This window comes from Oenanthe melanoleuca, chromosome 18, assembly GCF_029582105.1.
Source record: "Oenanthe melanoleuca isolate GR-GAL-2019-014 chromosome 18, OMel1.0, whole genome shotgun sequence".
NCBI lineage: Eukaryota > Metazoa > Chordata > Aves > Passeriformes > Muscicapidae > Oenanthe > Oenanthe melanoleuca.
The window spans coordinates 8,820,749-8,847,970 of NC_079351.1; the positions used below are offsets into that span (position 1 = coordinate 8,820,749).

The 27,222-nt window shown below is 46.8% G+C and overlaps 1 protein-coding gene across 1 annotated transcript; it reads left to right on the forward strand.

The window, feature by feature from the left end:
- Window positions 1-220: 220 nt before the first annotated feature.
- On the forward strand, window positions 221-24,824 carry METRNL (meteorin like, glial cell differentiation regulator). The gene is made up of 4 exons (XM_056506135.1): window positions 221-532; window positions 6,679-7,067; window positions 23,186-23,245; window positions 23,877-24,824. The coding sequence occupies exons 1-4, from the start codon at window positions 420-422 to the stop codon at window positions 24,191-24,193; spliced, it is 879 nt and encodes a 292-aa protein (XP_056362110.1). The 5' UTR covers window positions 221-419; the 3' UTR covers window positions 24,194-24,824.
- The last annotated feature ends 2,398 nt before the right edge of the window (window positions 24,825-27,222 follow it).

Below are 27,222 nucleotides of genomic sequence, written 5' to 3' on the forward strand. Positions count from 1 at the left end.
CTGACAGGGTAGCTTGGGGAGCCCAAGCAGGGCGGGGCAGGAGCAGAGCGGGCTCTCACCCGGACCAGGACCCCTGCCAAGGGGGCTGGGGCAGAGGCGCAGCCCGTGCCGGGCCGCAGCCGCGGGCGGGCGCTGCTCCCGATCCGGCGCCGCGTTTTGCCGGCGCAGCAAGTGCCGGCCTCGCCGGAGGAGGAGCGGCGGGAGGGGGAAGGGGGAGGAGGAGCCGGCCCTCGGCCGAGCCGCTCCCGCCCCTCAGCTGGGAGCCCGCAGCCAGCGGGTGCGAGCGGCAGAGCCGAGCGGCGCCGCGCCGAGCCGGGATGCGGGAGCCGGGCATGGGGTAGCCGCACCATGTAGCGAGCCCCGGGCGCCGCGCACATCGCTCCCCGCCGCCTGCACCGCGCTCCACCGGCCCGGGGACCATGCGGAGCGCCCCGCTCTCCGCGCTCCTGCCGCTGCTCCTGGGGCTGCGGCTGCTGCTGGGCGGCGGCGCCGCGGCTCAGTACTCCAGCGACCTGTGCAACTGGAAGGGGAGGTGAGGCGGCATCCTGCCCGGGCAGGGGGGAGCGGGCACTGCCGCGTCCATCGCCGTCCCACCGGGGAAAGGAGTTGATGCCAAGCACAGAAGGGAGAGCGTCCCGCCGCGGTGCCCAGCCGGGGCTCGGGGAGCGGGACGGCGGAGAGCCGGGGGCGGATCTGCCTCCGTCCATCCCGGCGGGCTCGCCGCCAAGAGACGCGGGGCAGCGGCGCCGGGCAGCGAGGGATGGAGGGGCCGGGGCGGGATGCGCTGCCCCCGGCGGGACCGAGGGGCCGGGGCGGGATGCGCTGCCCTCGGCGCTGTTCGAGGGGCTGGGAGAGGGAGGGCGGTGCCAAACCCGCCGCGGAGAAGTTTCTCCCCGCGACCATCTTCGCTCGGCCCCAGCGCTCGGGGGTTGCGGCGGCCGGGGAGCAGCGAGGCGGCCCCGGCTCGGAGCGGGATGCGGTCCCGGGCTCGGAGCGGGATGCGGCCCCAGCTCGGAGCGGGATGCTGCGGCCCCGGCTCGGAGCGGGATGCTGCGGCCCCGGCTCGGAGCGGGATGCGGTGCCGGGCTCGAAGCGGGATGCGGTCCCGGGATCGGAGCGGGATGCTGCGGTCCCGGGTCGGAGGGGGATGCTGCGGCCCCGGCTCGGAGCGGGATGCGGTGCCGGGCTCGGAGCGGGATGCTGCGGCCCCGGGATGCGCTGCACCTGCGGAGCGCTCCCGCCGCAGCCAGCCCGTCCCTCCCGGGGCTCTCGCTGGCTCCCGCCGCTCTCATCCTTTCCCTCCCGCACTTGGCGCTCAGCCGCAGCCCCGCGGTCACTCCCTGCTCTCTGTCTCTGATGATGATGATGATGGTGATGAGCTCTAGGAGCAGGGGCTGGCTCGGCGGCCGCGCTCCTGATTTATTCTAATTGCGCCTGTTGAGAAACCTCTCCAGTTCTCGAGTGTTTATCTCCCAAATTATCTTTCCTTTAATTGCTTGTAATATGTTTAGCGCGTGTGGTTGGGTCTGTGACCTCCTCTCTTTATAGGTTTAAAAAAGCAACTCTGCTCAACTAGTAAGTGTTGCTGGGTCAGACTTGAAGAGTAAAATGGTTCAACTCTAATACACTCTTCATAATGACTTTCTGGCTTTCTCCAACATAAAAGTTTGGCTGGCCTGTATCAATGGGGTGTTTTGGAGCAGAGAGAATTCAAAGTGAGGAAACAATTGGATTGACTTTCAACATCATGATTTCTTATCTCTTACTGTCTGAAACATGGTGCTTCGTATTTCTTTTTTTTTTTTTTTTTTTTTTTTTTTTAGTTTTCTTGATAATTAAGGGAATCCACTTGAAACTGACTCTGCTTGATAGGGATCAAACCTCTGACAAACTCCTAATTTGTCATTTTTCTTTACAAAAAAAAAAAAAAGGACCGAAACAAAAAATGAACACACAAAAACCACCCTAAACCCCCCCAAACAAACAAAAAATCTCCCTGAAAATGCTGTACCAAGGCATCCTAGCTGTGCTACTTACCTTACCACTGGTATTGCAGCAAGTGTTTTAAAAGAGTGGTGACAAATACCTGCAATTCTGTCCTGCTTTGCTCTTATTTTTGTCCTGTTTTCTTAGAGCAAGTAGTGATTCCTCATATCACCTGAGCAGGGTTGGAATAAGCAATGCCTTGAGTATCAGCTAAGGGGGTGATGCTTGGATAGGGGGGAGTGAAATCTTGTAACTGAGTTTGGGATGAACCTCCAATGCCAGCTTGGATTTACTCACCTGCTGTTGTTCTGGTGAGCTGAAATGGTGACAGCTTCGAGGTGAAGCTGTTGGATGAGCAGGGAAGGAAAAGCAAAGTTTAGTCTGGGTGGTTTCACTTGTGGGAGAGTTTCAGTGTTCAGGTGGGCTGGAGTTTAGGGAGGGGATAAAGTAACCCAGGCTGGCTTAGGTGTTACTGGTGGCAAACAGGCAGTTTTAAGACCATTCAATATAATCTGATTTGTCCTAAAAACTCAGCAGTCAAGAAGGAAAGAAAGTAATTTGATGCACCAGTAAATATCATTAATTAAATATATCGCTGTGGACGCTAAGAGTTATATGGGTTGGAAAGAACATTTTTTTTTTTTTTTATGCAGAAGATAATATTTTGAAGTTGTGTGATGATTTTTACCTTGACTGTTAGGAAAAGTTATGAGCTGGAATGCCAGACTAGTCTTTCTTCCCCACAGTCAAGTCATAGTTGGCTTGTGCTGGTGGATTTGAGAGTCATGTCATGTTCTGTAGTAAATCTGAAGGTGTTTTCTCACCTTTATATATATGCCTATATTAAAAGCAACTCTTAAAACATTCTGGATATGTTTGTTTGTTTGTTTGTTTGTTTGTTTGTTTTGTTTTTTGTTTTTTGTTTTGTTTTGTTTTGGTTTGGTTTTTTTTGGTTTTTTTTCCCTATTAGCTTGTGGAGAAGTGATGAGCTTCTACCCCTGAGTAGGATGAAGGAATCCTTCATTAGGATTCCTCTGGACATCCCCCATGCTTCCAGGGAAATCTGATGCAATGCACAGCTTGACACCTGCAATTTAAGTACAAGCCATAATAGCATCTTAATAAATAGCTTGTCAGAGAGCTTCCAGGAAAGCTTTGTCCAGGAGAAAGCAGAAACTTCACTATGATGTGTCCAGTTATTACTTTTGCTGTAACTTCAGGTTTTTGTGCTCCAATGACCTCTTGATGCTCTGGGCAAAAGTGCTTCAGTGACAGGCTGGGAGAATATGCTGGCCTGGCCTGTTTGACTGTAGTACAGAGAATTCTGCTCTGATGTGGCTGCTTTTGTCCATCACTCTTGCCCTCAGTATGGTGGATGCTCTGAGGAATTCTTAATGTTCTCTAGACTGTCTTTTCTCATTAAATTCTCCAATTTAGGAGCAAAACTTCCCTGTGTTCATTGCAGGGAGGACATGGGTACTTGTAGGGCTCTTCAGCACATCTTTAATATAATAAATTAATAAATAACTCAATTAGATAGTGTGAATATTCTTCTCATTCCCTTTATTTTTTAATAACACCTGCTCCACATTGCAGCATAACAGCTCAGTGCATGATATTGCAACAGGTATTTCAGGGCAAACATGAGGGGATGGCTGAAGCCAGAAAGGGAGCAGAGCAAGGAGACAGATGCAGTGATTCAGGATGTCCTCATGGATTGGTATGAGGAAGTAGCTGTAGAAGTAAGTCCCAATAAACAGCAGACATTTAAAATGGGTAATGGGTGGCTCATCCATCTCTGTAATGATGAAACTCCTGACCCATGTCCTCACCATATAATCAAAACCCCAAAACTCAGATGAATTTGGAGAATAAAAAGGCTCCCAGGTCTCCATTCCTGTGGACATGGTGTGTCTGATGGGTGGCTAGTGAGAGCTAAGCTGGTGATGAACAGTCCCTCAGTGTGAGGACAAGTCATTCTGACTGAAGGCAAAGCGACAGGTTTTACTGGATGATGATGCCTCCTGTTAAATAATGTGAACATGTATTTTGAAATCTGCTTAACTTTTGAGTCATCCTTTATTATAGGGCTTAATGTGTGCAGGTACTTGTGCTTGATGCATCTGTCTAATGGCATCACTCTTGCCTGTGGGACATAATTGGCTTTCAGAAGATGATTTCAGAGTCCACCCTGTTTTTCGTTTGAACAGTGTGAATGTTTGAACAAAATTAATTTAGCTGCCTTTTTTTTTTTTTTTTTTTTTTTTTTTTTTTTTTTTTTTTTTTTTTTTTTTTTTTTTTTTTTTCCTCTGGCAGAAATTCACTCAGTGTTGTTGGGATCGCTTGCAACAGAAGTTTCACTGCATGAGTTCAGAGTTTTGACCCTGGTGTCTTCCTTCTGTTTAAGCACTCAGGCTGGAGAGTTTTGCAGTATAAATCCTGCAAAACCTCTGCAGCTTGTTTTGATGTCTTGAGTAGGGACAAGTGATGTGTGAGGATAACTTTCTGCCCCTTTGCTGAGGGATAACCTTTACACTGTTTAATTTTGTTTATTCACAGCTTGCATGTAAACAGACTTCTGTGTTTTCTGTTGAGTGGCATCATGTGTGTGCTGTGGTGAAAACTGATTTTGGGGACCAGATGTGGATTTACAGTCAACTTGAAATATCCCTTTGCAAGTAAAGTTTCCTGAATGTGTTAAGCATTACTGAATTTGAGGGCAAGAGACTAAAGGTTAAAAGCTTGTCCCTCTTTCCTCCTCATCTGTGTTCTTGATGTGGCTTTCAAGATTCTTCAAAAGCACGTTTGGAGGCTCTATTGTTATTAAATATGACTTTTTTCTTTCTGAGCTTCCTCATGTAACCTCTATCAAGTGGGTCACACTGACACTCACAATAATGAGTCACGTCAACAGTAAATGCAAACCATATGGTTTGGGTTTTTTCCCTTTTACACATTGCTTGCAGTTACTTTCTAAGTGCTGACTTGAATCTAGACCCTGTTCAGTACCCAAATGTGTCTTTGGGATGGGGAACTGTGTATTTGGAGGTTTCTGTTGAGGAACCAGGACTTGGTGTCATCACTTGCACTACACTAAAATATGTTTTTGCCACAGATTTCCTGTGTAACCTCAGACTTAATATTTTTAAATTATTTTCCCCCCTGTCTTGATTCATTTACCTACAAGTGGGAATGTCGTGAAGTTCCCTAAAGTCCTGCAAAGCAGACCCATGAGGTGACAAAGAGTCTGTTTTTGGGTGGTCCTCTACAGGCACAGGATAAAAGATGCTTGTGTTTGGGAACAAGGTGCTCAGAGCATAGGAGGAGAAACAAGCTTGGTGGTGAAGTGATTTGCTCATACTCTCTTAACAGGTTTGTGACAGGACAGAAACTGGAACCAAAGGATTTTTCCCTAATTGCCCAAATACTGCAGCCAGTAAATCAGGCTTCCCACAGCTTGTTCTTCCAGCTGCAGTGCTGCACTGTGCAGTGTTGTCTTAGGGCCTTGAGTCACTCTGGGGAAGGAGCTGGTGGGGTTGATCCAGCATCAGTGATAGGCAGCAGGAGTTGTTTGGAGCTGCCCTCAGCTTAGGCTGAGGCAAACAAGCCATGGGGATTTAGTGCTCATTCTGCTCAGCAGCTGGCCCTGGCACCCTGTGCTGCTCTCCTATCCCATCCCGTGGTCTCTGTGAAATGGTTGTTGGGGTCTTCATTCTTGGCCATAGTAAATGGCCACATGTTCTCTTTCTTGCTAAACACAGCTCTGTGTCTGCTTGTAGCCCATCAGTGATAACTAGAAACTGAGCTTAAACCTCATGTTGGGTAGCAGTGGAGGAACAAGTTCCTGCCAAAAAATGCAGCACAGTTCAGTGCTTCCCCAGCTATGACAAGGGAATGAGCTCTCCTCTCCTCTCCTCTCCTCTCCTCTCCTCTCCTCTCCTCTCCTCTCCTCTCCTCTCCTCTCCTCTCCTCTCCTCTCCTCTCCTCTCCTCTCCTCTCCTCTCCTCTCCTCTCCTCTCCTCTCCTCTCCTCTCCTCTCCTCTCCTCTCCTCTCCTCTCCTCTCCTCTCCTCTCCTCTCCTCTCCTCTCCTCTCCTCTCCTCTCCTCTCCTCTCCTCTCCTCTCCTCTCCTCTCCTCTCCTCTCCTCTCCTCTCCTCTCCTCTCCTCTCCTGTCAGGGCTGGGCTGGGCTGGAGGGTATTTGTAGCACGTAGAACATTGCTTTTGCTGCAGTGTACAGGGTGAGCTTGGCATCCCTCCCAGTTTCAGATCCATTGGGAATATAGACTTGGAAGGGGAACAAAGTACTTGGGAAAAGGTGGAGTCTGATCTGTGAAGCTGGGGAACATGCTGGATTGAGCCACCAGGAAGGGAGTTTGAGTACGTGTTTTACTCAGTGTGCACAGCTCAGCTGAGGGGCAGCAACTGAGCCTGCAGTAATTTAATTGCTTTTGATCATGTGCTTATATCCTATTTAATTTTGAAGCCTATTACTAGTGGTTTGACGTTTTCTTCTGGGGGATGATTTAAAATTGTCCTGTAATATTAAGGCTGAAGTGTTGCAAGAGACCTGCACTGCCAACACCCAGAGATGTCCTGGGCTTCCTGCATTTCTGGCTTTGGAAGGTTTGAGGTTGACATTCACACTGTTAGCTCTGTCATTTCTCTAACCTTCTCTTTCTTTCTTCCTGCAGTGGCTTAACCCACGAGTCTCACAGGAAGGATGTTGAACAGGTCTACCTCCGCTGTTCCGAAGGCTCCATCGAGTGGATGTACCCCACGGGAGCCCTCATAGTCAACCTGCGACCCAATATCTCACCTGCCTCTTACAAACACTTGACTGTTTGCATAAAGCCCTTCAAAGACTCTGCAGGAGCAAATATTTATTTGGAAAAAACTGGAGAACTGAAGCTCTTGGTCCGAGATGGGGAGCGCAGCCCCAGCAGAGTGTATTGCTTTGGCTACGACCAGGGGGGCCTGTTTGTGGAGGCCACTCCCCAGCAGGACATTAGCAGGAAGATCACAGGCTTCCAGTACGAGCTGATGAGCAAGGGGATAGCAGCTGACCTGCACACAGCTTCTGGTGAGTCCCAGGGAATGGCCACACTTCCATGTCCTCTGTTGGATGCATAACTGGTGGCTGAGAGAGCGAGAGAGTGAGTGGGAAAGTGGCTGGATGTGAGTTTTAAGGACATGTTTTATAAACAATTATTGCAGAAGAATTGATTTGGGGTTTGGTTTGTTGTATTTTGGAAGCTGGTGGCATGGGCTGAGCTGCAGTGATCAGCTGAGAGCTGCAGTGTGAAGGATTCTGTCCCCTGGCAGGGGCAGGGTGTATTACAGGAGCTGGCTTCACCCTGCACTGAGCTCCAGTCTGAGCTGAGCTTCCCAGCCTTGTTGTAACACTTTCCTGACTACTTTTTGACTCAGTTTTTAAGACTCTGCTGCATGTTTTGAATAATAAACATTTGAACAAGGAGGCACTCCTTTTCCTCAGCGTTTTTTTCCCTTTGCAAGTAGTGCTACTTGCTGACCTAATTATTGCTTTTTCTGGTTTTTTTTTTTTTATGTTTGTTTGTTTGTTTTGTTTTTAAATTCAAACAAGAAAAATGGTGTGTTCCTTCCTCAGCTCTTCTTGTTACACTCTCCTGAGCATTGCTGTGCCAGAACTCTTCAACACTGACAATACTTTAACAGGACAGTGTTGTCTTTTCTCTCAACCATTATGAAGAACAAGTTTTGTAGGGAGGAGTTTTAATCCAATGAAAAGCTTATAGGAAAGAGGAGTGGACAAACTGAGAGATCCTGCAAGCCTTTAAAGTCTGGTACTAAACAGCATTTGGAACAATGGCTGTAGGTGTGACCTAAGTGTGCTGAGCAATTAGTTTGAGAAGAAAAACTGGAATTTATGGAGGATGACAGCGTGAAAGGGGAACTCCCTTTAGATAGGTGGGATCTGGTTCATGCATCTCACCCATCCAGGATTGCCTTTAGCTTTTATCCCCAAAACCAAGGAGGGCAGATTTCCAGAACAGCCTAAGGAATTGCAGATTTAGGGTAGTTTGTCTCAAATGACTGCAAAGGTTTCAAGGTTTAGGCATTTTAAGTAGGGAACCAGTTTTGTTTCAACCAGATTTCTTTTGAAAAGCGGGCTGTGCTTTCTCTTTTGGGTGAAGGCAAGAGCAGAGTCCTCAGAGCACACTTGGGATGACTCAGCCCAGGGCAAAGCTGGTGTTTGGTGAGGCTGTGTGCCCCAAGAGCCTCATGGAGCCTGGCCAGACTCTGCCCTGCTGATGCCACAAGCTCTGCCTGAGATGCTGAGATAAGCAGTGCTGTGACTAATTAAACTGCAGCTCTATCTTCCAGGGATATCTTCTCTGGGATAAGTGATTGCAGAACTTGTTCCATCCTCTCCCCTCCCCTGGCTCCTTTCCACACCAGGCTCTGGGTTGTGTGTTTGGATTTGTGCAGCCCTGCCAGGGTTAAATGTTGTGGTGCCAGCTTTATTTTTGTGCAGCTCTGAGCTGGACTCAGCTGAGCAGAGCTGGGCTCAGGGCTGATGCAGTAACCCTGGGAACTGACAGGTGGCAGCTTTGCCATTAAAACAAAAAAAATAAAAACACAAATATTCTAAATTCGAAGTCACTGCCTTTACTTTTGCCATGTAGCTTATTATTGGGCATTCTGCATTTTAAGCAGACTGCCCTGCTACATCCAAAAAGTGCTGCAAACCAAGTGGGGTGTCTCTGCAGAGCTGCTTTCCCAGTAAGATCATTTGTGCAAAGATGAATATGCTGTGCAGAATGTCAGCTATGTAGTAAAATTCCATTGCAGAAGACATTAAATACATTGTTTAATCAGTTATTTGGAGAATGTTCCCAGATTCAGTGCTGCTTTCTCTGTCAGGCTGTGAGGATGGAGACACAGACAGGCTAGTGAACTTACTAAGAAAAGTCCTGTGCTTGTTTTTTCCCAAAAACAGTTGAAATTGCTTTTGCAGTTAAATAATATGACAGAAACACTGGTTTACACTGCTGGGTTTAGTCTGCACTTAGGGTTTCTCCTGAGCTTTGCTGGCATTGAGGACTTGCTGCTGACATCCTCTACCACCACAAGCCAGCACAAACTGCTGTTGTTTTCAGAACTAAATGCTCTTCTTTACACAGAAAATCTTGGAGATTTTTAAAGCTAATGGGAGAATTTTTTCAGGGACGTTCAGAAGTCAAACTGAGGACTGAATCCAATTACAGCCTTCCTCTTTAATAGGCACATTAAATCACTTTTTCAGTGACTGCTGTATTTTCAGCTGTAACAGACACTGGTTGAATTTCAGTGCTGTCTTATGAAACAATGTGGTGGGGAATCTGCTCCATTCTCCAAGTGTCTTGTTTGGCTAGAAGAAGCTTTTTAATAGTTCATCAGCAGAGCCTTCAGGGCAAACTGGGGATCTCTATTGTATTTTAAATTATTTCTCTTGCCTTTTTTTGGATCCCCAGACTCTGGGGAGGGGCTGTGCAGGGTGAAAACACGATGAAAATGCCATACATGACTCTTTCCACTACTCACTTAGATGAGCACTTTTATTTTCCTATAAATATCTGTATGTCTGGAGGAACTGCCAAATAGCTGCCTTGTGAGCCTTCCACAGAGCAATATATTTGAGGCTCTTTGCAGTTCGTGGACCTCCTTTCTTCTGGAGCTGCTTCTCGGTTTTTCTGTGAAACCTCAGATGAAATGTGCTTTACTGAGTTTTTCATTTGGAGGGGGAGTTTACAATAGTGAAATCACTAAAGATTTATTCACTGGAGAAGAGGCTCAAGTGCTGGCCTTAAAGGAGGTGAAAAGTGAGTTTAAGGTTCTGCATTTCCCACCACCCTTATTTCTGTCCCTTGTTCACAAACGTGGCTGATGTTTTCTGCTGCACTCTGGAAAAAGGAGGCTGCTCGTGTCTCAGTTGCAGTTTGACAGAGTTTAGCAGAGCTGGCAGTAGGTGTGAAGAGGTGACAAAGATGTGAGATGCTCTTGTAGATGGGCTCTGAGAGCTGAAAATCACCAATATTGCACAATTTTCTGCTGCTTCAGAGTGGGGAGATGAGTGTCATAAAAGACCCAGGTGTGGGCTCAGTAATCCAGCCCCTTCCTTGTGCAATAACTACTTGCTAACAACTTCTCCCCACTTTCCCTAAGTGCTGTTTGTTTCCTGGTGATAATTGTTGTACTCTGCCCTTGAATTACTCTCTCTTCCTAACCTGGCATCCCAGCACTGATTAAAGGGTGTAAGTCATCTGTTTAATACTTTAATGACCTGTTGTGTCCTGACATTGCAGGGTGCATCAACAAATCAACAATGCTTGGCATGGTGCCCGTGGTTTAATTAGAAATCCTCAAGTTTTATTAGTTTACAGCCATTCTTTCCCATTTAATCAGAGTCTAGCAAATAATTCAGTAGAAGACATGGCAGGTTCTGCATTGGCCTTTCCCTTTTTTTTTGGAAGGCTGAATGACATAGGACAGTTTTTAAAATCTTTCAGATTTTCGGGACTTAACCCTTTTCTTGGCTCTGACTCTGCCTTACCACATTCCCAAAATTTTCCTAACTGTAGGAAGAAATTGTACTGTACTGATAGATTTTAATTCAGGTTGCTGACATCTGGTATGGAAAGCTTTTACTGTGATAGTAACAGTCAGCAAAGTGCATTTCTGTGGGGTTGTAGTTTCTTAAGATGGGAAGAGGAGTGAAGGCAAACATGCCACAGTGCTTGACATCATTTAATGGGAGTAGTCCCTAAGAAGGGTCACCTTGACAATTCAGGCATCCTGATGGGTGTGTTCTCTCTTCATTTCCAAAAGTGATGGTTGACTGAAAGTGCTTTTGATTTCAGATTAGGCTTTGGGTTGCACCCCTCTATCATTCCCATCCACACTGATGCTCCATTAACTCCAGCTCTGCAGCCTCAATGTTTGCCCAAATGAAGAACTGAGGCACTGTGACATTTTGGCCTGAGGCCACTGGAGAATCAGCAGAACCTGTTTAAGTTGTTGAATTCTGTTGATTCTAATCTCTTCTGCTTGTGCTGGAAGAAAATACTCTGAGTATCAGCTATGTAAATAGATGGAGGTTTTGGCAAATAGTGTTTGCCACATTCTCCCTACAAGTTTTCTGGAGGTGCTGACCCACATGAGCTTCTCAGCTGTGCCTGTTTAGCTCTGCCTTGCACCACAGCACACTGCTTGCATTAAATTTCCATGAAAACTGTGAAGGTCCCTGGAGAGTAATTTACTTTCTGAGTACTTCAGCTTCTGCTCAACTAATCTGAAACAAGAATCTGTAGGTTTGACCGAGAGTTTTGGAGAGGAAGGTGAATCCTCCTCCCTGTCCCACCAAAGGAGCTTTATTTTCTTACTTAAAGTGTTTCAAGGTGTCTCATCAAGCTCTGTGTCCAGCTTTGTTCAAGCTGTGTGGTTTGCTTTTCCCATTGCACACCCGTGGGGATGTCTGTAATTCAGTTGTCAGAGCTCAGTGTATATTGAAAGCCCTTTCATTACCCACCTGCTTTTGTGTAGTAAAGAAGTCAAACTTTAACAAAAATGCCCCTTTATCTTGATGGCATCTACAGACTTAGTGCAGATCCTATTAACTGTTTTATGTTTTCTTTATTAATGCTGGATACCTGGCTGAGAATATTAATAGATTGGAGGTACAAAACTTGTGTGGGTATCTGAAAAACAAGGCAAAACTGGATAAATCCAGTTAAATAATTAACAGTATTCAGCTATTTCCTGTATGCTATTAATTTACTGTCCTGAGAAAACAGATCAGAAATTCAGAAAGCTTAGAAGTATTTGGTCCATACTGGTGTTTCTGCTAACAAATGGCCTTTTAAAGCACCCTTAACTTCTGATCTTTAATGCAGTGTGTGTTTGGCAGAGGTGGGGCTCCAATCTGCCCTGTCTCTGCAGGCTCTACTCTCCCAGGGCTCTACTGTCATTCCTGTACCTTCCCAGTCTCATGCTTTCCTCTGGTTCCTCACAAATATCCAGTCTTTAGGTTTTTTACTTTCTCAGAGTTTGGATGTACTGCTGAGCTTTGTAACCTGAACTAGCAGATCATGGAATCACAGAATGGTTTATATGGGAAGTGACATTTAAATTCCATCCAGTCCAGCCCTGTGCAGGGTCACCTTCCACTGGACCCCATTGCTCAGAGCCCACCCACGCTGGCTTTGAGTGGTTCCAAGTTTAGGGTATCTACCACTGCTCTGTGCATCCTGTTCCAGTATTTCCCCGTCCTCTCACTTCTTGTCAGAGTGGAAACTCTGGTGTTTTGTGCCAAGGCTGGCGAGCAGGAGGCTGTGCCTGCTGTGCCCACTCCTTGCCAGGTAACCATGACTGAACTGAGCTCCTCACTGCAGAAGGGGTGATGGAAACTTGGAACACTTAGACTGAAAGTCCCCATGACCTTTATGCCTAGCACAGGCTCTGCCTGAGTAACTGTGGCCATCTGAGGTGTTGGCACTGTGCGGTGTGGCAGAGGGTGGGTGCTGCATGGGGTCTGTTCCAACACACCCCATCAGATGAGAAAAATGCCTTTTTGTATTCCTCCCCTCCCTGCCTTCTGTGCAACTCTCTTAGGGCTGAGTGGTTAGAGCTAGATGGTTTTTAAGGTCCCTTTCAAGCCAAACCATCCTGTGACTCTATGAAAGTGCACAGAACAGGTTGATACTGCTTTCCTCCCATTTGGGCTTTGCTGGAGAAATGAATAATAAACAGCAAAGTGAGGGATCTGCCCCATAATCCTGAGCACACCTTGCTGGGTGGCTCACCTCTGCACCTAAAGCTTTGATGAGTTGTTTGGCTTTTCTCTAAAAGGTCATAAACAAGTTTTAAGAGAAAAACATCAGAAAAAAAGCCTTTATTGCAGTTTCTCACAATATGGTGCAGCGAGGGGCTGTGTAAGGGATCCTTCTGACCCTCCTGTTCCAGGATACAATATTTCAAATGGGGTTTTTTGGGTGCGTGCTCTCCCTCCTTTCAGGAGTCCGTCCGCACTAACTTTGTCTATCCCATAGCACGGCTGATGCAAAACTTGGTACAAAGTAACCATGAGAATATAACCATTAGCATTCCCTAACCCAAATGTACAAAAGGCACATTTGAGCTGGTTTTTGAGGGCGTGTCACTGAGCCGTGTCCGGAGCAGCACCTGGCTGGATCAGGCTGGCTGCAGTGGGATTCATTTTCAGAAGCTGGAAACCTGCTCCAGTTATTCATGTGCCTGAAGTGGTCAGGTTTGCAGTGAATGATTGACTGGGTGGGAGAGTTTGAGAGCAGTTTTTGATTTTTTTTCCTGTGTGGAATGGTTTCAGAGTGCTGTTGTGATGCTCAGGGAATGCACAGGCTCACACATCAGCTTGAACTGAGCAAGGGTGATGTTTTGGGGACCTGAGCCGGAGAAATGTTGGACTAAGAAGCCTTCACTTAAAGCCCTCACCAAAATTGGATGGATTCCCTAAATTAATCTCTCCTTCTCCCAAGAAAATGGTTTTGCCAGCATCTTCTCTGGCCCTTCTTGTCCTTCGATATTGGACAGGAGCTGGTTTTGCAGCAGGCAGAGGAGGTGACAACGGGGCTGCAGTGATAAATACCCAGCTGCAGGGGAGAGGGGGACAGAAAATAGCTTATTTTTGCTAGACTGGCCACGAATGCCGTTAGGTTATTTCCCAACTCAGTGGGCAGTCAGAAGCAATCAGCAGTCAGGTGTATTGTGTGGGCAGCTGGGGCTCCCTCTGCTCTGACCTCTGTGTACCACCAAAGATGCTCCCACAAACTGAGCTGCAATCCAGCCCAGTTGCTTGGCAGTCTTTAATAATGCTCTGTGCTTGCTCTGCAAAACTGTTTAGTTTGCTAATTCCTGAGGCTGTAGCTAAAGAAGGGATGAGAGGGCGGGGAAGCTGCATTCCTCTTCCCACTGACTGGAACGTGGGCAGAGCTTCCCTGTGTTGGAGCCTTCATTTGCAGGACAGAAAATCTCTTTCACCTCAGTCTGTGCTAGAAACCAGAAAATATTCACTGAAATATTGTACAGATACTTGCAAGATATCCTGGGCCTAAAGCTGATGTGTTATGTCTGACCATGGGAGGTTTAACTGGCTCAGAAAAGCTGCTGCCCTGTGACAGCCTTGGTCCAGTTAACCTTTGGTGCTGGATCAGATTTGTGGAAGGATTGTTTTGGTATGGGCTGTACAGGCACCTCCCAACTCCTTTATGGGATTTGAGCATTAACTCCTGCAGTGGGCATCACCTCTGGGTTTGCCCATGTGCTTTCTGTAGTGATCAGAGGTGCTGGGAAATGCACACGGAGCTTGTCTGGCATCCCAGTGCCCTGTCTGCCTCCCAGCATCATTCCTGTTGCACAGGATGCACCTCTGCCCCACCACAGCTGCTGGTAGCTTTGCATCAGTTTCTCCTATCTGCAAGTGGATGTCAGAAATTTGAGAGAAAAAAAAAATGTTCCAATGTAGAACTGGTGAATGAGCTTGATATGACCAAGCCCGGTGTGATTTTAAGTGAGAAACGATGATGTATCTCAAAGCTTTTACTGTTACAAATGAAAAGTTTTAAGTAGATTTTTTTTTTTTAAGGTTAACTGAACAATGTTACAGCATTGAGGATCTCTCTTTGTTTAGATGCAGCCCCTCCACAGCCCTTCCCAAGAATAGGCTGATCAAATAAACATGGTTTTATAATGAAAACTGGCCTTGTTCCCTTGTTCCTTCAGATTTCTCCCACATACCCCAAAAAACTGATTTCTAGAAACAGGAAGGAGAAGGACCTGTGTGGAGCTGAGAGCATATATGTTTTTGGTTTTTTTTCTTTTTTTTCTTTTAAGGACTCACTTAATCTTTGATCTGTCATTACTCTGCTCTCAGGGTTTAACTTTAACCAGCCACTTGTTTCTTAATTCTATTCCTCTGCTCCATCAGAGGCACTAATGGACCGGACCGAAGGGGAGGAGGGAGGGGAAGCTTTTGTGCCCCTGGCAGGTTTCCAGCCTGGTAGTAGGTGCTGGCTCCAGCCTCTCCTAAAGCCTGGCAGGGCCATGGAGAAGTGCTTGGCTGCACAATTTCCCCAGGGCATGGCAGTGAAAAACACCTTACTTGTTCATTTTCTGCAAGCACTGCAGGACAGCTGAGTGCTGTGTTAGCCCAGCAAGGCATCAAAAACCTCATAACTTCACCTTTTCCTAAATCTGACCCCTGTCAGCTTTGACTTTGGCATGAGGTTTTCTTTAGAAGAAAGGAGAAATATTTTCACAGTGAATTTGGGAGGGGCTGAGCCCAGCCATAGGTCTCAGTGGGTTTTGAGTGAGGGAAGCTTTTCCCTTGGTGCTGTTGGCAGGTGGGCAGTGCAGGGGTGCAGTGCTGCAGAGACAGAGCAGCCCCTCAACCACCCAGAGGCACCTCTGACTTCCAGCACCTCATTTCTCCTCCTGCTTCCCACTCCTAACCCTCCTGGGGCTGCAGTGGAAGGTTTGAGGAAGGAGGGAGGTATTTTCTGTGAGATAGTCAAATAGAGCTGCTTTTTTATGGCTTTATAGTGGTGTCTTGTGCACGTAGAGCAGGAGAAGCTCAGCAGTTATCTTGCTGCCATCTTTTCCCTTTAATTGCAGTTAGGGAGGGAGAAGAGGAAAGCAAAAAAAAAAAAAAAAAAAAAAAAAAAAAAAAAAAAAAAAAAAAAAAATGGATGTGTACAGGTGCTGCTTGCACAGGAACATGTGCTGGTGTGGCTGCAGAGACTTCTTGCAGTGCAGACAGAGGAATTTCACTGGACATCTGATCTTCTGAGTGAGGCTTTTGGGACACAGTATCTTGCCTGTAACTGAGGGTTTTGCTAGAGCTGTGATGCAATGGGTAAGTGTAGGAGCTGGGCTGGGGTCTGGCACTGATCCAGTCACCATTCTGTCTCTGCCCACCCCAGTGCTGGGGTTTGCCACAGAGGGGAAAGAGGAGGGACAGAAAGAAGTGACAGAAAGAAGTGACAGAAAGAAGTGTCTTGAAGCTATGACACTTCTCATCCTTTCTCCTGGGTTGATGCAACTCATCCATGGAGGTAGAGTTCAATAATGTTTAATGCTGCTTAAATAAAAACTGCTCTGTGGGTTTTTCATTCCTTTTGTTTTGTTTTGTTTTAAATTTTAAACAAATGGCTGTGTTTCCAGCTGACCTTTCAGCTCATTTGTTAGAATGGCTGCTGCATCAATCCCAAAGGATCCTTACGTGCTCTGGATCTGCTGAGCCAAGTTTCAATGTGAGAGCTGTTGCAAATGGAGCTTGCCTCTACCAAATCTCTTCCTCACATTGTTTACATAAATAGTTAATCTTTGGTGCTTAGGGACTTTAATACCCTCTTGGAAGACGTTCTGTGAAAAGATAAATTTCTGGTTTATGATCTCTTGTCCTAACGTTTCTCAGAACACAAAGGTCATCACATCTCTGATGATGAGGTTTTACAATATGCTTTTTTTATACTCCCTTTGCAGGAAGGAAGTGGTATTAACTCGATTCTCTTGTCACAGTCCATGCCACAGCCTGCAAAATCTGCATTTCATTAAATTTATTTGCAGGTTTAATTGTTCTTGGCCACTGTCTGTATTTTCCAAGTTAATTCTGGAAACTTGTACATATGTACAAGTTGAACTGAGTGTTAGAAACGAGCTAAGGCAAGGAATGGGAGTTGACTCTTTCTTTTCTGGAGGGGTAAAATCACTGATATCCCTTCTTCACACAGAGGTCAGGGAAGGATGTCCACTGCAGCATCCTGATGTTGCTTCAGCTGCTCCATCCCCACTTGTCCTGTACCAAATCCTGGCTGTGTTGTGGCTGTGAGAAGAAGGGAATCTTTGAGTTTTGTATCTGTGCTCATGATCCCTGTCCCAAGTTGCCTCTTCTGCTCAGCACAGGGGCTCAGATTATTCTAGCAAACAGTGGGATGAACATTTCTGCCTTCAGAAGGGCACAAAACTCTCTCTTTATGTTACTCATAGCATTAACCTTGTATTCATCAAAGCACAGCCTCATTGTGGCCTTCCAGTGCTTAAAGGGGGCCAGCAAAAAAAAGGGAGAGTGTCTTTTTACATGGGCAGATAGTGATAAGACAAGGGGTAACAGTTGTAAACTAAAGGAGGAGAGATTTAGATTAGATGTGAGGGAGAAATGCTTTGCTCTGAGGATAGTGAGGTTACTGGCACAGTGGAGCTGTGGCTCCCCCATCCCTGGAAGTGTTTTAAGGCCACTTTGGATGGGGCTTGGAGCAGCCTGGGATAGTGGAAGGTGTCCCTGCCCATGGCAGGGAGTGGAATGAGATGATCTGTGAGGTCCCTTCTGTCCCAAGCTGTTCTGTGTTTCTGTGTCCCATGTCTGAGGTTTTTTGAGCCACAGGGCTGGGAGCAGGGCAAGTCCAGCTCTCCTGTTTGTTCCCTGACTTGGTGTTTTCCTACTGACACGCTGGAAAAACTGCAGTGCTTGCAGAAATCCCTGTAATCCTACCCCATCCAGAGACAGGAAAACCTTGTAAAACAAAGGAGTGATGAGAGAGCTCCTCTGTGTGTTGTGACAGGGTGTCAGTAATTTCCAGCCCAGCTGTGGGGAGGCTCTGTGTCTTCTGGCCCTGCTTTCCCTGGCTGTGTGGCTGCAGGTATTGTGTTAAATGCAGGTTTTGTGTTAAATGCAGGTTTTGGGTTAAATGCAGGTATTGTGTTAAATGCAGGTTTTGTGTTAAATGCAGGTTTTGTGTTAAATGCAGGTGTGCTGATGCAGCTCTGCTGGCCTCAGCTCCCAGCCAGCAGGCTCCTTTCAAACAGGAGATGCACTGGCAGTGCAGATGCACTGGTGTCATTTTGGGTGGTGTTTCAGTGTGGGGGTTGTGAGGGTTTTGAGGTTGAAGGTTGTTTTGTCTTGCTCAGGAAGAGCTTTCTGAGGTGGTGAGGAAAGTTGAGGTGTCTCAAGAAAGGAAAGGACTAGTCACAGCCTGGTAAACCAGAGTGGTTATCAAAGTCTTGTCCACCTGCACAGCAAAGCAAATCTTTTTGTTTGGGATATGAGCTGCTGTGAGAGGTTTGCTTCATGGGAGAAATGAAGGAAGAAATGCTTCATGGAAGAAATGCTCTTTCAGAGAGGAAGCACAGGCATACTTCAGAAGAAATAATTACAAGGATTTTTTTCACTTTATAATTAGTTAAAGCAGGATCAGGGTAAGATTTTTTTTTTTTTTTTGCTCATATGATGTTTGTCCCTAAACTCTTGTCTCCCAGCTAAACCACTGATCCAGTAAGCAGTTGAGACATAATCAGTTTTGCTTAGGACTCAGAAAAATAATGGAGAAACACACCATTATTGGAGAAACCACATCTCTATTTTTATAATCTTCTCTGGGAAGTCTGCACTCTGTTGTTTCCAGGAAGGAGACTCATCCTATGATGCCCTTTCCAGTCTGGGTGCTGCCAGTCACACAGCTGGAGCAAGAGTTTGAGAGGTGTGGGTGGGGTTCTTTGTTTCCTATGAAGGGATGCTGATGTCAGGCTGAGGAGGGGGGTCTGTGGCCCCACACGGGTGTGGCTGGAGGTGCTGCAGTACAGGGACTGCAGCGAGACCCATCTGAATGTCTTGAGGAGAAAAGACACAGCAAATAAAGCTTCAACCCTGCCTGGACCTCCTTGGTGGCTTTTGGTGCTTGAAAAGGTCTGATTGCTCATCCAAGGGCTGTTCAGAATACTGGGCTGTGGGTGGTGTGTGCCATGGCAGCTGAGATGAAGAGCTCAGTGTTCCCTCCCCCACCATCCACACCTTCACCACAGGGCACGCGTGCAGCCGCTGCTTCACCAACCAAGGGGTATTCCTCGGTGAAGTGGTTTTCTGCTATTGCTTTGTGTTCAACATTTTCACTTCTGCTTAACATGTGTCTCTTCCTGTGCGTGCTGCTGGTGCAGGGGTGGATGCTCAGCACAGCCTATCTGGGGACACAGGGTGGAGAAGTTTTTGGGCTCACAGAGTGGAGTTTTGGGATGGTGAGGGACATGCAGTGTGGCTCATCGGGTGCTCTGGTGCTGTGACATCGTGGGGTGTGTTGAGAAAAATCTGGACAGGCAGAGGCAACTTCTTTCTTGTGGGCTGGAAGCTGGTTTGGGGTAAGGTCAGGTCAGCCAGACCCATGGGTGGCTGTTGAAACACAAGTGTTTCAAAAGAGGAGCAGGACCCTTCATGTGGTTTCTGTGACGCTGCAGCCGGAGGCAGCACGCCGTGGGTGCGTGTCCTGCAGGGAGCTGTCATCTCCAGCACAGCCCCTCCAGAGCCCCAGCTCCTCTTCTCCAGGGAGAGCAGGGCTGTGTGCACACAGGGCAGAGAGGAAGGGCTGGAGCTGTGTGTGAGCTGAGACAGGCCACGACACCTCCCACCACTCTGGGCAGAGTGCAGGGGCACTCAAACCCACCCACAATTTTGGGGAGAATCCTTCCTAGACAGCCCAGCTCCCTGCTGCTGGTGGAGCTGGGGACCACCTGAAGCTCGTGGCATCTCCCCAGGGCACATCCCTCTCTCTGCCTCCCTGTGGAGAGGTCCAGGAGAGGAGCAGCAGCGTGTTTGACAGGACTGTTGGCCAACAAGTGCTGGCTATTGTTAGCATCGCCTGGTCCTGCTCAGTAACACCGGGTTCAGAGGGCAAATCGCTCAAAGCAGCTGGGACACGACTGCTGCCTTGTGAGGAATGATGTAATTACATCTCCCTCTGCGGGGAGCTGAATGGAGAGGCCTTTGGGGGCACTGGGCTGGGGCTGGGGAGGGAGAGGCTGCCTCAGGTTACTTCAGGTCAGGATGCTGTCAAAATCCATCAAAGCGTCCCAGGAGGGGCAGCCGACCTGCACAGTGCAGGCTTTGTGCCGCTGCTGTGGGCTGGCTATAGGCATCTTTGGGGGACTTCAATAAAATGTTGCTTTTCTATGTTTCTATTTTTTTCCCCCACCCTTCTCCTGCTGCTGTTTGAATTAAGACTCTCTGGCTCGTGGAGTTGAGAGGAATTGGAGCAGCTGAGGTTGTTATTGTTGTTGCAATATAGGCTCGATTTTGGATGTGAGAACCTGGGCAGCCCTCGAGGCATCCCCAGGGAGTCAGGATCTGGCAAACACAGCTGCCTTGTGTAGTAAGCAGGCCCAGCTCCCCAGAAAATGAACATCTTCACCTGCTATGTGTGAGTGCAGTGCTTTCTTGGGGTTGGTTTTTTTTTTCTTTTAAAAATTTTTAATAGTTATAAGGATGCTTCCTGTTCTAGCCAGAGGTGTGTGTGTTATTTTGACCTGTGGATGGAGCAGAGCACCTGCTGCCCAGTCCAAAGGGAATGAGTGCTGAACTGCAGCTAAAGCCACCAACTTTTGTGTTAAACACAAAGATTCCTTCATGGCTGTGATTCAAAAGAAAGTGTAGGCATTGCCACCTCCTAAGGATTTAGTTTCTTTTATGAGCCTTTATAGGAATGAGGCTTTGGTTGTAGCCAGGGGATGTTATTTACTTTTTAATGGTCCATTTACCTCAGCAGTAATCCTTCACAACTTGCTTTCCATCTGTGCTTTCAAACCTTGTTTTTGCCACTTGCAAGATCTATTTGATACTCTGTGAATGCAGATGTGGGAGTTGTCCCACAGAAGAGGATTTTTGGTCTTCATCTGTCTGGAGTTGCAGAGATGGGTGGTGGAAAGCAGCTCACATGCCACCACACTGCTGTGAGTCAGCTGGACCTGAAGCAGGTTTTAAGTAATGACCTAGTGTGAGCAATGCTGAGCATTTTTAATTTCCTTTTGCATTTAAAAAGGCTGCAGGATTTTGCCTAGGGTCCACAATTAAAATGGTTCGATTCTGTGTACACATGGAGGGAGATTTGTTCATCTGATTTATTACTGTGTCAGTCTATTTAAATGGAAGGAACGACTTTTGAAGCATTTTGTGTTTCATCTTTAATGCTGTTGGCTGTGTGGCACTCCTTTGGAGAACAGAAATGCCTTAGTCATTTCGGTGTTTCCAATTTTCTGATGGGTTTGGATGAACTACAGAGATGTCTGCTCTAAACCAAGACTTAAAAAGGCTGAGATGACTTTTTATTACAAGGTCTTTCCAGAATGAAATATCTGAAATCCAGCTGTGGGTTTAGAGGATGTCCTTCAGCTGTGCTCTGTTTTGGAGCTTGTGTCCATGTGAAAATGCCATGGGATTTGTGCAGCTCCCTCTGTTTGGTGTATCTAAGTCAGGTCCTCATTTGGACAGAGGGATGGATTTGGGAGGTGCCAAATCCAAATCTGGTGAATGGAACAACTCCATAGCAGGATGTTTAGTGACTAGCACACTGAGACTTGCCCAGGGAAGTGGTGGAATCACATTGCTGGAGTGTCCCAAAGGTGTGTGGATGTGGCATTTGGGGACAGGGCTTAGTGGTGGCCAGGGCAGTGCTGGGTTCATGGTTGGACTGATGATCTTAGAGGTCTTTTCCAACCTGAGTGATTCTGTGATTCTGTTACAATTTTCTTTGTCTTGAAGCTTGTATGTTTGGTCTAACCATTCTCAAAATCTATTGAGTCTAAAACTTGAAATATCTTTAGCCTGATTTATTCTAGTACTCCAGTTATGTCCAGGCTTCCTCTGGTTCTTCATCTCTCATGATATTAAATATTTTCCAAACTTTTCTGACAAAAAGAGAGCTGAAGTACTATGTGGGGAAAGAAGGGCAGGGAAAGCTGGCTTGTTTCTGAAAGCTTTGGAGGTATTTGAACTAAACAGAAATGTGATTGATCCAGATGCTATTTTACCTTTTCCTTGTCTCATCTTTTGGAGCTTTTTAAGCTCCTTGAATTATTCCTTCAAATATCCCTGCCCAGAAATGTGCATTTTACATTTCCTTTAATCCTATTAAACAGCATGTTACACTGTGTATGAATCATCTGACTGGAGCAAATCTGGTGGATTTGGTTCAATAATCCTTCTTTCACTGCCTTTCTGGGTCCCTGGAAAAAAGAAGAGATTTGCCATGTCCTGTGTCAGAGAGTGGCTTGTGGTGTCTGACAGAGCATCAGAGGCACCAGCTGTGTGTTGTGTGGACAAGCTTAAATCTACTTTCAAGTGCAATGGATAAACTTTGGGAAGCAGACTTTGGGGGGAGAGGAAGGCTGTGACTATTTGGGAATCTAAACTAAGTGTTTTCAGATGTTGAGGTTCAAAACCCGAATTTTTTGGGGTTGGGGAGAAGTGGGGGTGGCTCCAGTTTGCAGTTTGGTGGTGACTGTGTGGTGGAATCTCATTGTCCAGTCACCCCAGCAGGAGCCCTGCTTTGCTGGAGTCTGTGCCTGTGCTGCTCCAGGGTCCCCCTTTTTCTGGATGATGTGTTGAGGTGACACCAGGTGCCAGACAAGGTTCTGATCCTCTTGCTCACTGAGCATGGCCAGGCAGGGCAGATCCTGATAATAAGCAAATTCCTGAACTCAACAGGGTGTTATAGAAACATCTGTATTGCAACTGCAGCACCTTCTCCTCAGAAATATCTGGCTGAGTACAAAGAGGAGGCACATTCTTGCATTGATTAGATTAGTGCAGATATCCAAATGTTTCCAGCAGTACAGGAAATGGTCTTTGTGCTGCTCTTGCTCAAACAGATACAGGCTCGAGTTTGAGTTTTGCCTCAGCGCCCTCCAACACACACATTGGGGTTTGTTTCTCCCCTTTGCCTCCCCCCATGGAACCTCCTGGATCTTTGATGTGGTGATGACTAAATGGCCCAACAGCACTTGATAGAAATTGTAAGAGAGAAGCCTTGCCATCAGAGAGTAAGAGACACGTGATCTGAATGCTTTTGAGTGAATTTACAGCAGAGCAGCCTGCAAATGCACCCAGCACCAAAATGTATTCTGGATAAATGCAGTGAGTGTGTGCAATGTCTGCTAGACAACATATCCCAGGATTGGTAAAGAGATCCATATTCCTGCTTGGGTACAAAAATCTCATGGAGGCTCTAGGGTGGGGTTAGCCCCCCCTTCTTGTAGAGGTAGAGAAGTCAGATCTCTGGAGTGGTTGTGTGTGTTTGTCAGTCACATTTTTGTTTAGTTTAAATGGTTTATTTATTTAAACTTCTTTGTTTGCTGCTGTCTTTGCTAACTGTGACCCTTGCTGTGCAGCTCCCTGCCGGCCCTGCAGTGACACTGAGGTCCTCCTGGCTGTCTGCACTAGTGATTTTGGTGAGTCCCTTCTCCTGCCATAAACACCAACAGACACCTGCTCACACCTCAGCCTCCACCAGCAGCACGTGTGGTCCAGGGGTGCTGGGCTCATGGGGAGCTCTGATATCTGAACTGTCTGCACCTCCCCAGGTGGACAGAGTGACACAGCAACCATGGTAGGAGGTCAAGGATTTGGGTTCATCTAGGAGAGACCATTACTTGTTGCCCTACAGCGCTGGTCTACTTGACAGGAGACCAAAAGTTTCACTAATTGTCCATGCTTCCCTTTTTAAAAGGGAAATTCGGGTTAGCTGTATCTGTAATGACTGAAGAACTGAAAGTACATGCTCAGGGAGCATTTAGCACATATATTCTTGTTAGAATTCTTCATGATTAATGCTAATTTTCTGATGTAATTATTTTTCTGTTTAAATTTAATATGTGGGTGCCCTTTGCTGGGCAGATTAAAAATATAAACTATAAAAAATGCAAATATATACTGGAGGTTACTGGATAATCTTAACTCTCAGAATAACAAAGGACCAAAACTTGGGCTCCTGTAGTGAAGTCAGCTCCCCTGGTTGCACAGGACCAGGGTCTTCCAAAACCTTTTTGAGTAATTAATCCTCAAACCTTTTTCTGTTTCCAGTCATCAGAGGCTCCATTCAAAACGTAACCAACGAGGCAGAAGAGCAGGAATCCATCATTCACGTCGGGGTCAACAAACTGTACAGGCAGAAGAGCAAAGTCTTCCAGCTGACAGGGGAGAGTGGGAACTGGAGAGGACAAATAAAGACCTTGCTGGAGTGTGGGGTGAAGCCAGGAGATGGAGATTTCCTTTTCACAGGACGTATGCACTTTGGGGAGGCCAGGCTAGGCTGTGCCCCTCGTTTTAAAGACTTCCAAAGGATGTACAAAGAGGCAAAAGACAAAGGGCTGAACCCCTGTGAGATTGGCCCAGATTGAAACCCCCTGTCTGGCCGAAGATCACTTCTAGCATTTGGCCAGGGATATTTCCTGGCTGCAGTGGGAACTCTGAACAGAGCTGGTAACTGGGGCTGGACAGAGCTGGAGGCTGAGACCCCACAGTGGTGCTCACAGGCTCCTGGGAGCAACAGAGGTACGAGCTCAGAGGCTGCCAAGCAAGAAAGGCTGGATTTTTAACCAATCTTGTCCTTATGAATTAAGTTATTATATTTTTTTAGTGACTTCCTTAGGAAAACAAACAAAGAAAACTCCCATGTCTTAATAAAAGAAAAACCCAAATGAAAGCCAAGATGCCTTTGTATCTTTTTAATACTAATTTTTAAAAATGTCTTAAGCTGATGTAGCATTTGGTATGGTTATTCTGTATAAATGGCCAAGAATGTGATAGAGCACGGTAAAACATCTTAACATTGATGCTTTGTAAAAAGCTTGGTGTACAATTCAAAGTTGTTTCTTATGACAGAAATTTATGGAGCCAAACTCTTATGTGTGTGTGTTGGTTTTTTTTTTTTTTTTTTTATTTGAAAGAATGTACAATTGCTGCCTGCAATTTTTTGTCCAGGCTGGCAAATTCTTTCCATTCCAGAGAAATAAAGGTCCCTGGATTTGACACATGCTGTTTAAAATCTTTATTTTCTTTCTTTCTTCTTAAGGCCAATCTCAGCTTGTCCAGATGTGCTCATGGATCAGTTCTGGGCTGCTCACTTATTTTGTGGCTTCTCTGAGCAGAACCAGAGTTCCTGTGAGGCATTGGGAACCACAGTGTTTTTCAAAAGGGAAGCAAGAGCTATTTTTGGAGATTTTCAGACATGTGTGCAGGCAAGGCTTTAAGTGTTCTTCTCTCTGATGCCAGCAGTGTTATTTTGGGACCTGCTCCAGAGGCAGGCTGCCCCTTCATGTTCAGCTTGAAGCTTTTCAGTGCTGGCTGGCAGCTTGGCATGAGTGCCTGCCCATGCCTGTGAGTGCTGGGGGACATGGCCAGGCCACCTTGGGAAGAGCAAACTCTTGGATCAGGGTGTGCCACCCCTGCAGGAGCTCTCCCCTCAGTTCTGCTGCTCCCAGTGCATCACTGATCCTTCACAAGGATTTTAATTTCTTGCCCATGTTCATTCTTCAGCATTCTCCACTGCTCCAACCTTTATTTTAGGTTGTCAGGTTCTTTAAATAAAAAGTTTTTACTCAGTGTCACTTTCTACCTGACCCTCCCCTCTCCTTTGTGTGACTTGGTTCTGAGGCTTGGGCAGGGCAGCTCAGGGGAGGGTCTTGGGTGGGTGCAGGAAGTTCTGAGATGTCCCATGACCCTTATCAGGGCTAAAAGCCCCAGGGTTGTACCAAAATACTGGCCTGAAGAGAAACCAAAATCCCTCTGCAAGTGTTTCTGTGAACTCCTCTCAGCAGGATTCATTCCATGGGCCAGGGGCAGAAGAAGAATTTCTTTTAGCTGTGTTAGGGTCATCCTGAGAGGCTCCAGGGCACTGTGACTACTTCTGCAAAGACCTCTAAACCCTATTTGCTGCTTTGACTCAGCTGCTTCCCAGCCAAAGCCCAAACCCAGCAGCCACTTCTGGGCTCCAAGGTTCCCTCCAGCCTACCTGGAATTTTGAGAGAAATGGGCCAGGACCAGTAGAGGGGTAAAATGATTCTCTCTGGCCTTGCTTCCACTTTGGGGATCTCAACCGCAGCCTTTTTCAGGCTTTTAGAAGTGATTTAGCACTGAGGAAACTCCCAAGCTCAGCTGAGTGGGCGTTCCAGAAGCCTGTACCTCACCTCTCCTCTCCTGTTGAACTTTTTCCAGCACAGAGTGACTGCTGGCAGGGTGAGAAGAGAAGAACAATATGTTCCTGGAATTGTCTCCAACCTGCCCACTCTCATCTTCTTCTGCAAGGCTGTGGGAGCAAGGGGAAGAGCTGAATTAAGTAGGACAGTGCAAGCAAAATACAAACAGTTGGGGAGGCTTTGGCCCTGGAGCTCCACCTTTGGCTGCAGTTCAATTTTTATGGCAGTTTAAGTTGTTTGTAGACTTTTTTTTTTTTTTTTTTTTTTTTTTTTTTTTTTTTTTTTAAATACCCTTTGCACCTTTTTACAGAGGAAGATTAACACAGGGATTTCACTGACTGCCCTAAAATCCAGTTTCCAAATGCTCACCCTTGAGTCTTTGAAACATGATTATAGCTTTACTTGTCTGGTGGCAGAGTCAGGCATGGAAGGGATGGATTAGAAATGACTGTCTTTGCTCACATGTGCTGACTGCACTGTGTAATGAGGAGCAAATGCCACATTGAAGCAGTGCCATGTGAGGACATGCTCGTTGCCACCTAATGAAAGACCTTGGCTGAAGGTGACTCAGAGGTGGAGCAGGTGCTTGCAAAGCTTGGCTCTTCCTACCACTGCAGCTCTCTGAAGATGAAGGGCTTCCTCTTGATACCCAATTAGCATAATTGAGTTCCTCTTGAAAGCAGCAGGCTGACTTATCTGTTCCTTAGGAAGCAGAACTAATGAACTTGAATTGCCTCTCTAAGAGCCCCCTCCAGTTGGGCAACACTGCCCATAAATAGGCACCAGGCATGTGCTGTGTTCCTGTGTCTGAACTTTGGCAAGTGTGTGGTTTGTGTTGGTGAACACAATTTCCATGGTAACCCTCAATTCCTCTGACTTTCCATGAGCCCATGGTGAGCTAAATCACCTCCCAGGTGTGAGCCATGCAGAGCTTGCTCTGGTGACAAATGGCTTGGGAAACTTCTGTGGGTGTCTGCAGGGTCTGGTTGAGGTTTATCAGATGCTGCTGGACTGGGGGAAATCTTGTCCCTCATCCTGTGGGGTGGCAGGGTCATCTCTTCTCCAATCACCATGAATTCAGAGCCTCCATGGAGGGAGCAGGGTCACAGCTTGCTTTGCTGCCAGCCAGGATTAGTTCACCTGTTTGCTTCCCGTTCAGGAGGAGCAGCCACTTCCCCCACACTGTGCTGATACTCTGCTTCTTGCATGAGGCACAGCCAGGCTGCAAAGGT

What these genes read in the sequence shown, in the direction of transcription:
- METRNL (XM_056506135.1), top strand. Translation starts at nt 420, where the DNA reads ATGCGGAGCGCCCCGCTCTCCGCGCTCCTGCCGCTGCTCCTGGGGCTG. An exon ending in CTGTGCAACTGGAAGGGGAG is followed by an intron (nt 533 to 6,678) that starts GTGAGGCGGCAT and finishes TTCTTCCTGCAG; the next exon opens with TGGCTTAACCCACGAGTCTC. An exon ending in TGTCTGCACTAGTGATTTTG is followed by an intron (nt 23,246 to 23,876) that starts GTGAGTCCCTTC and finishes TTCTGTTTCCAG; the next exon opens with TCATCAGAGGCTCCATTCAA.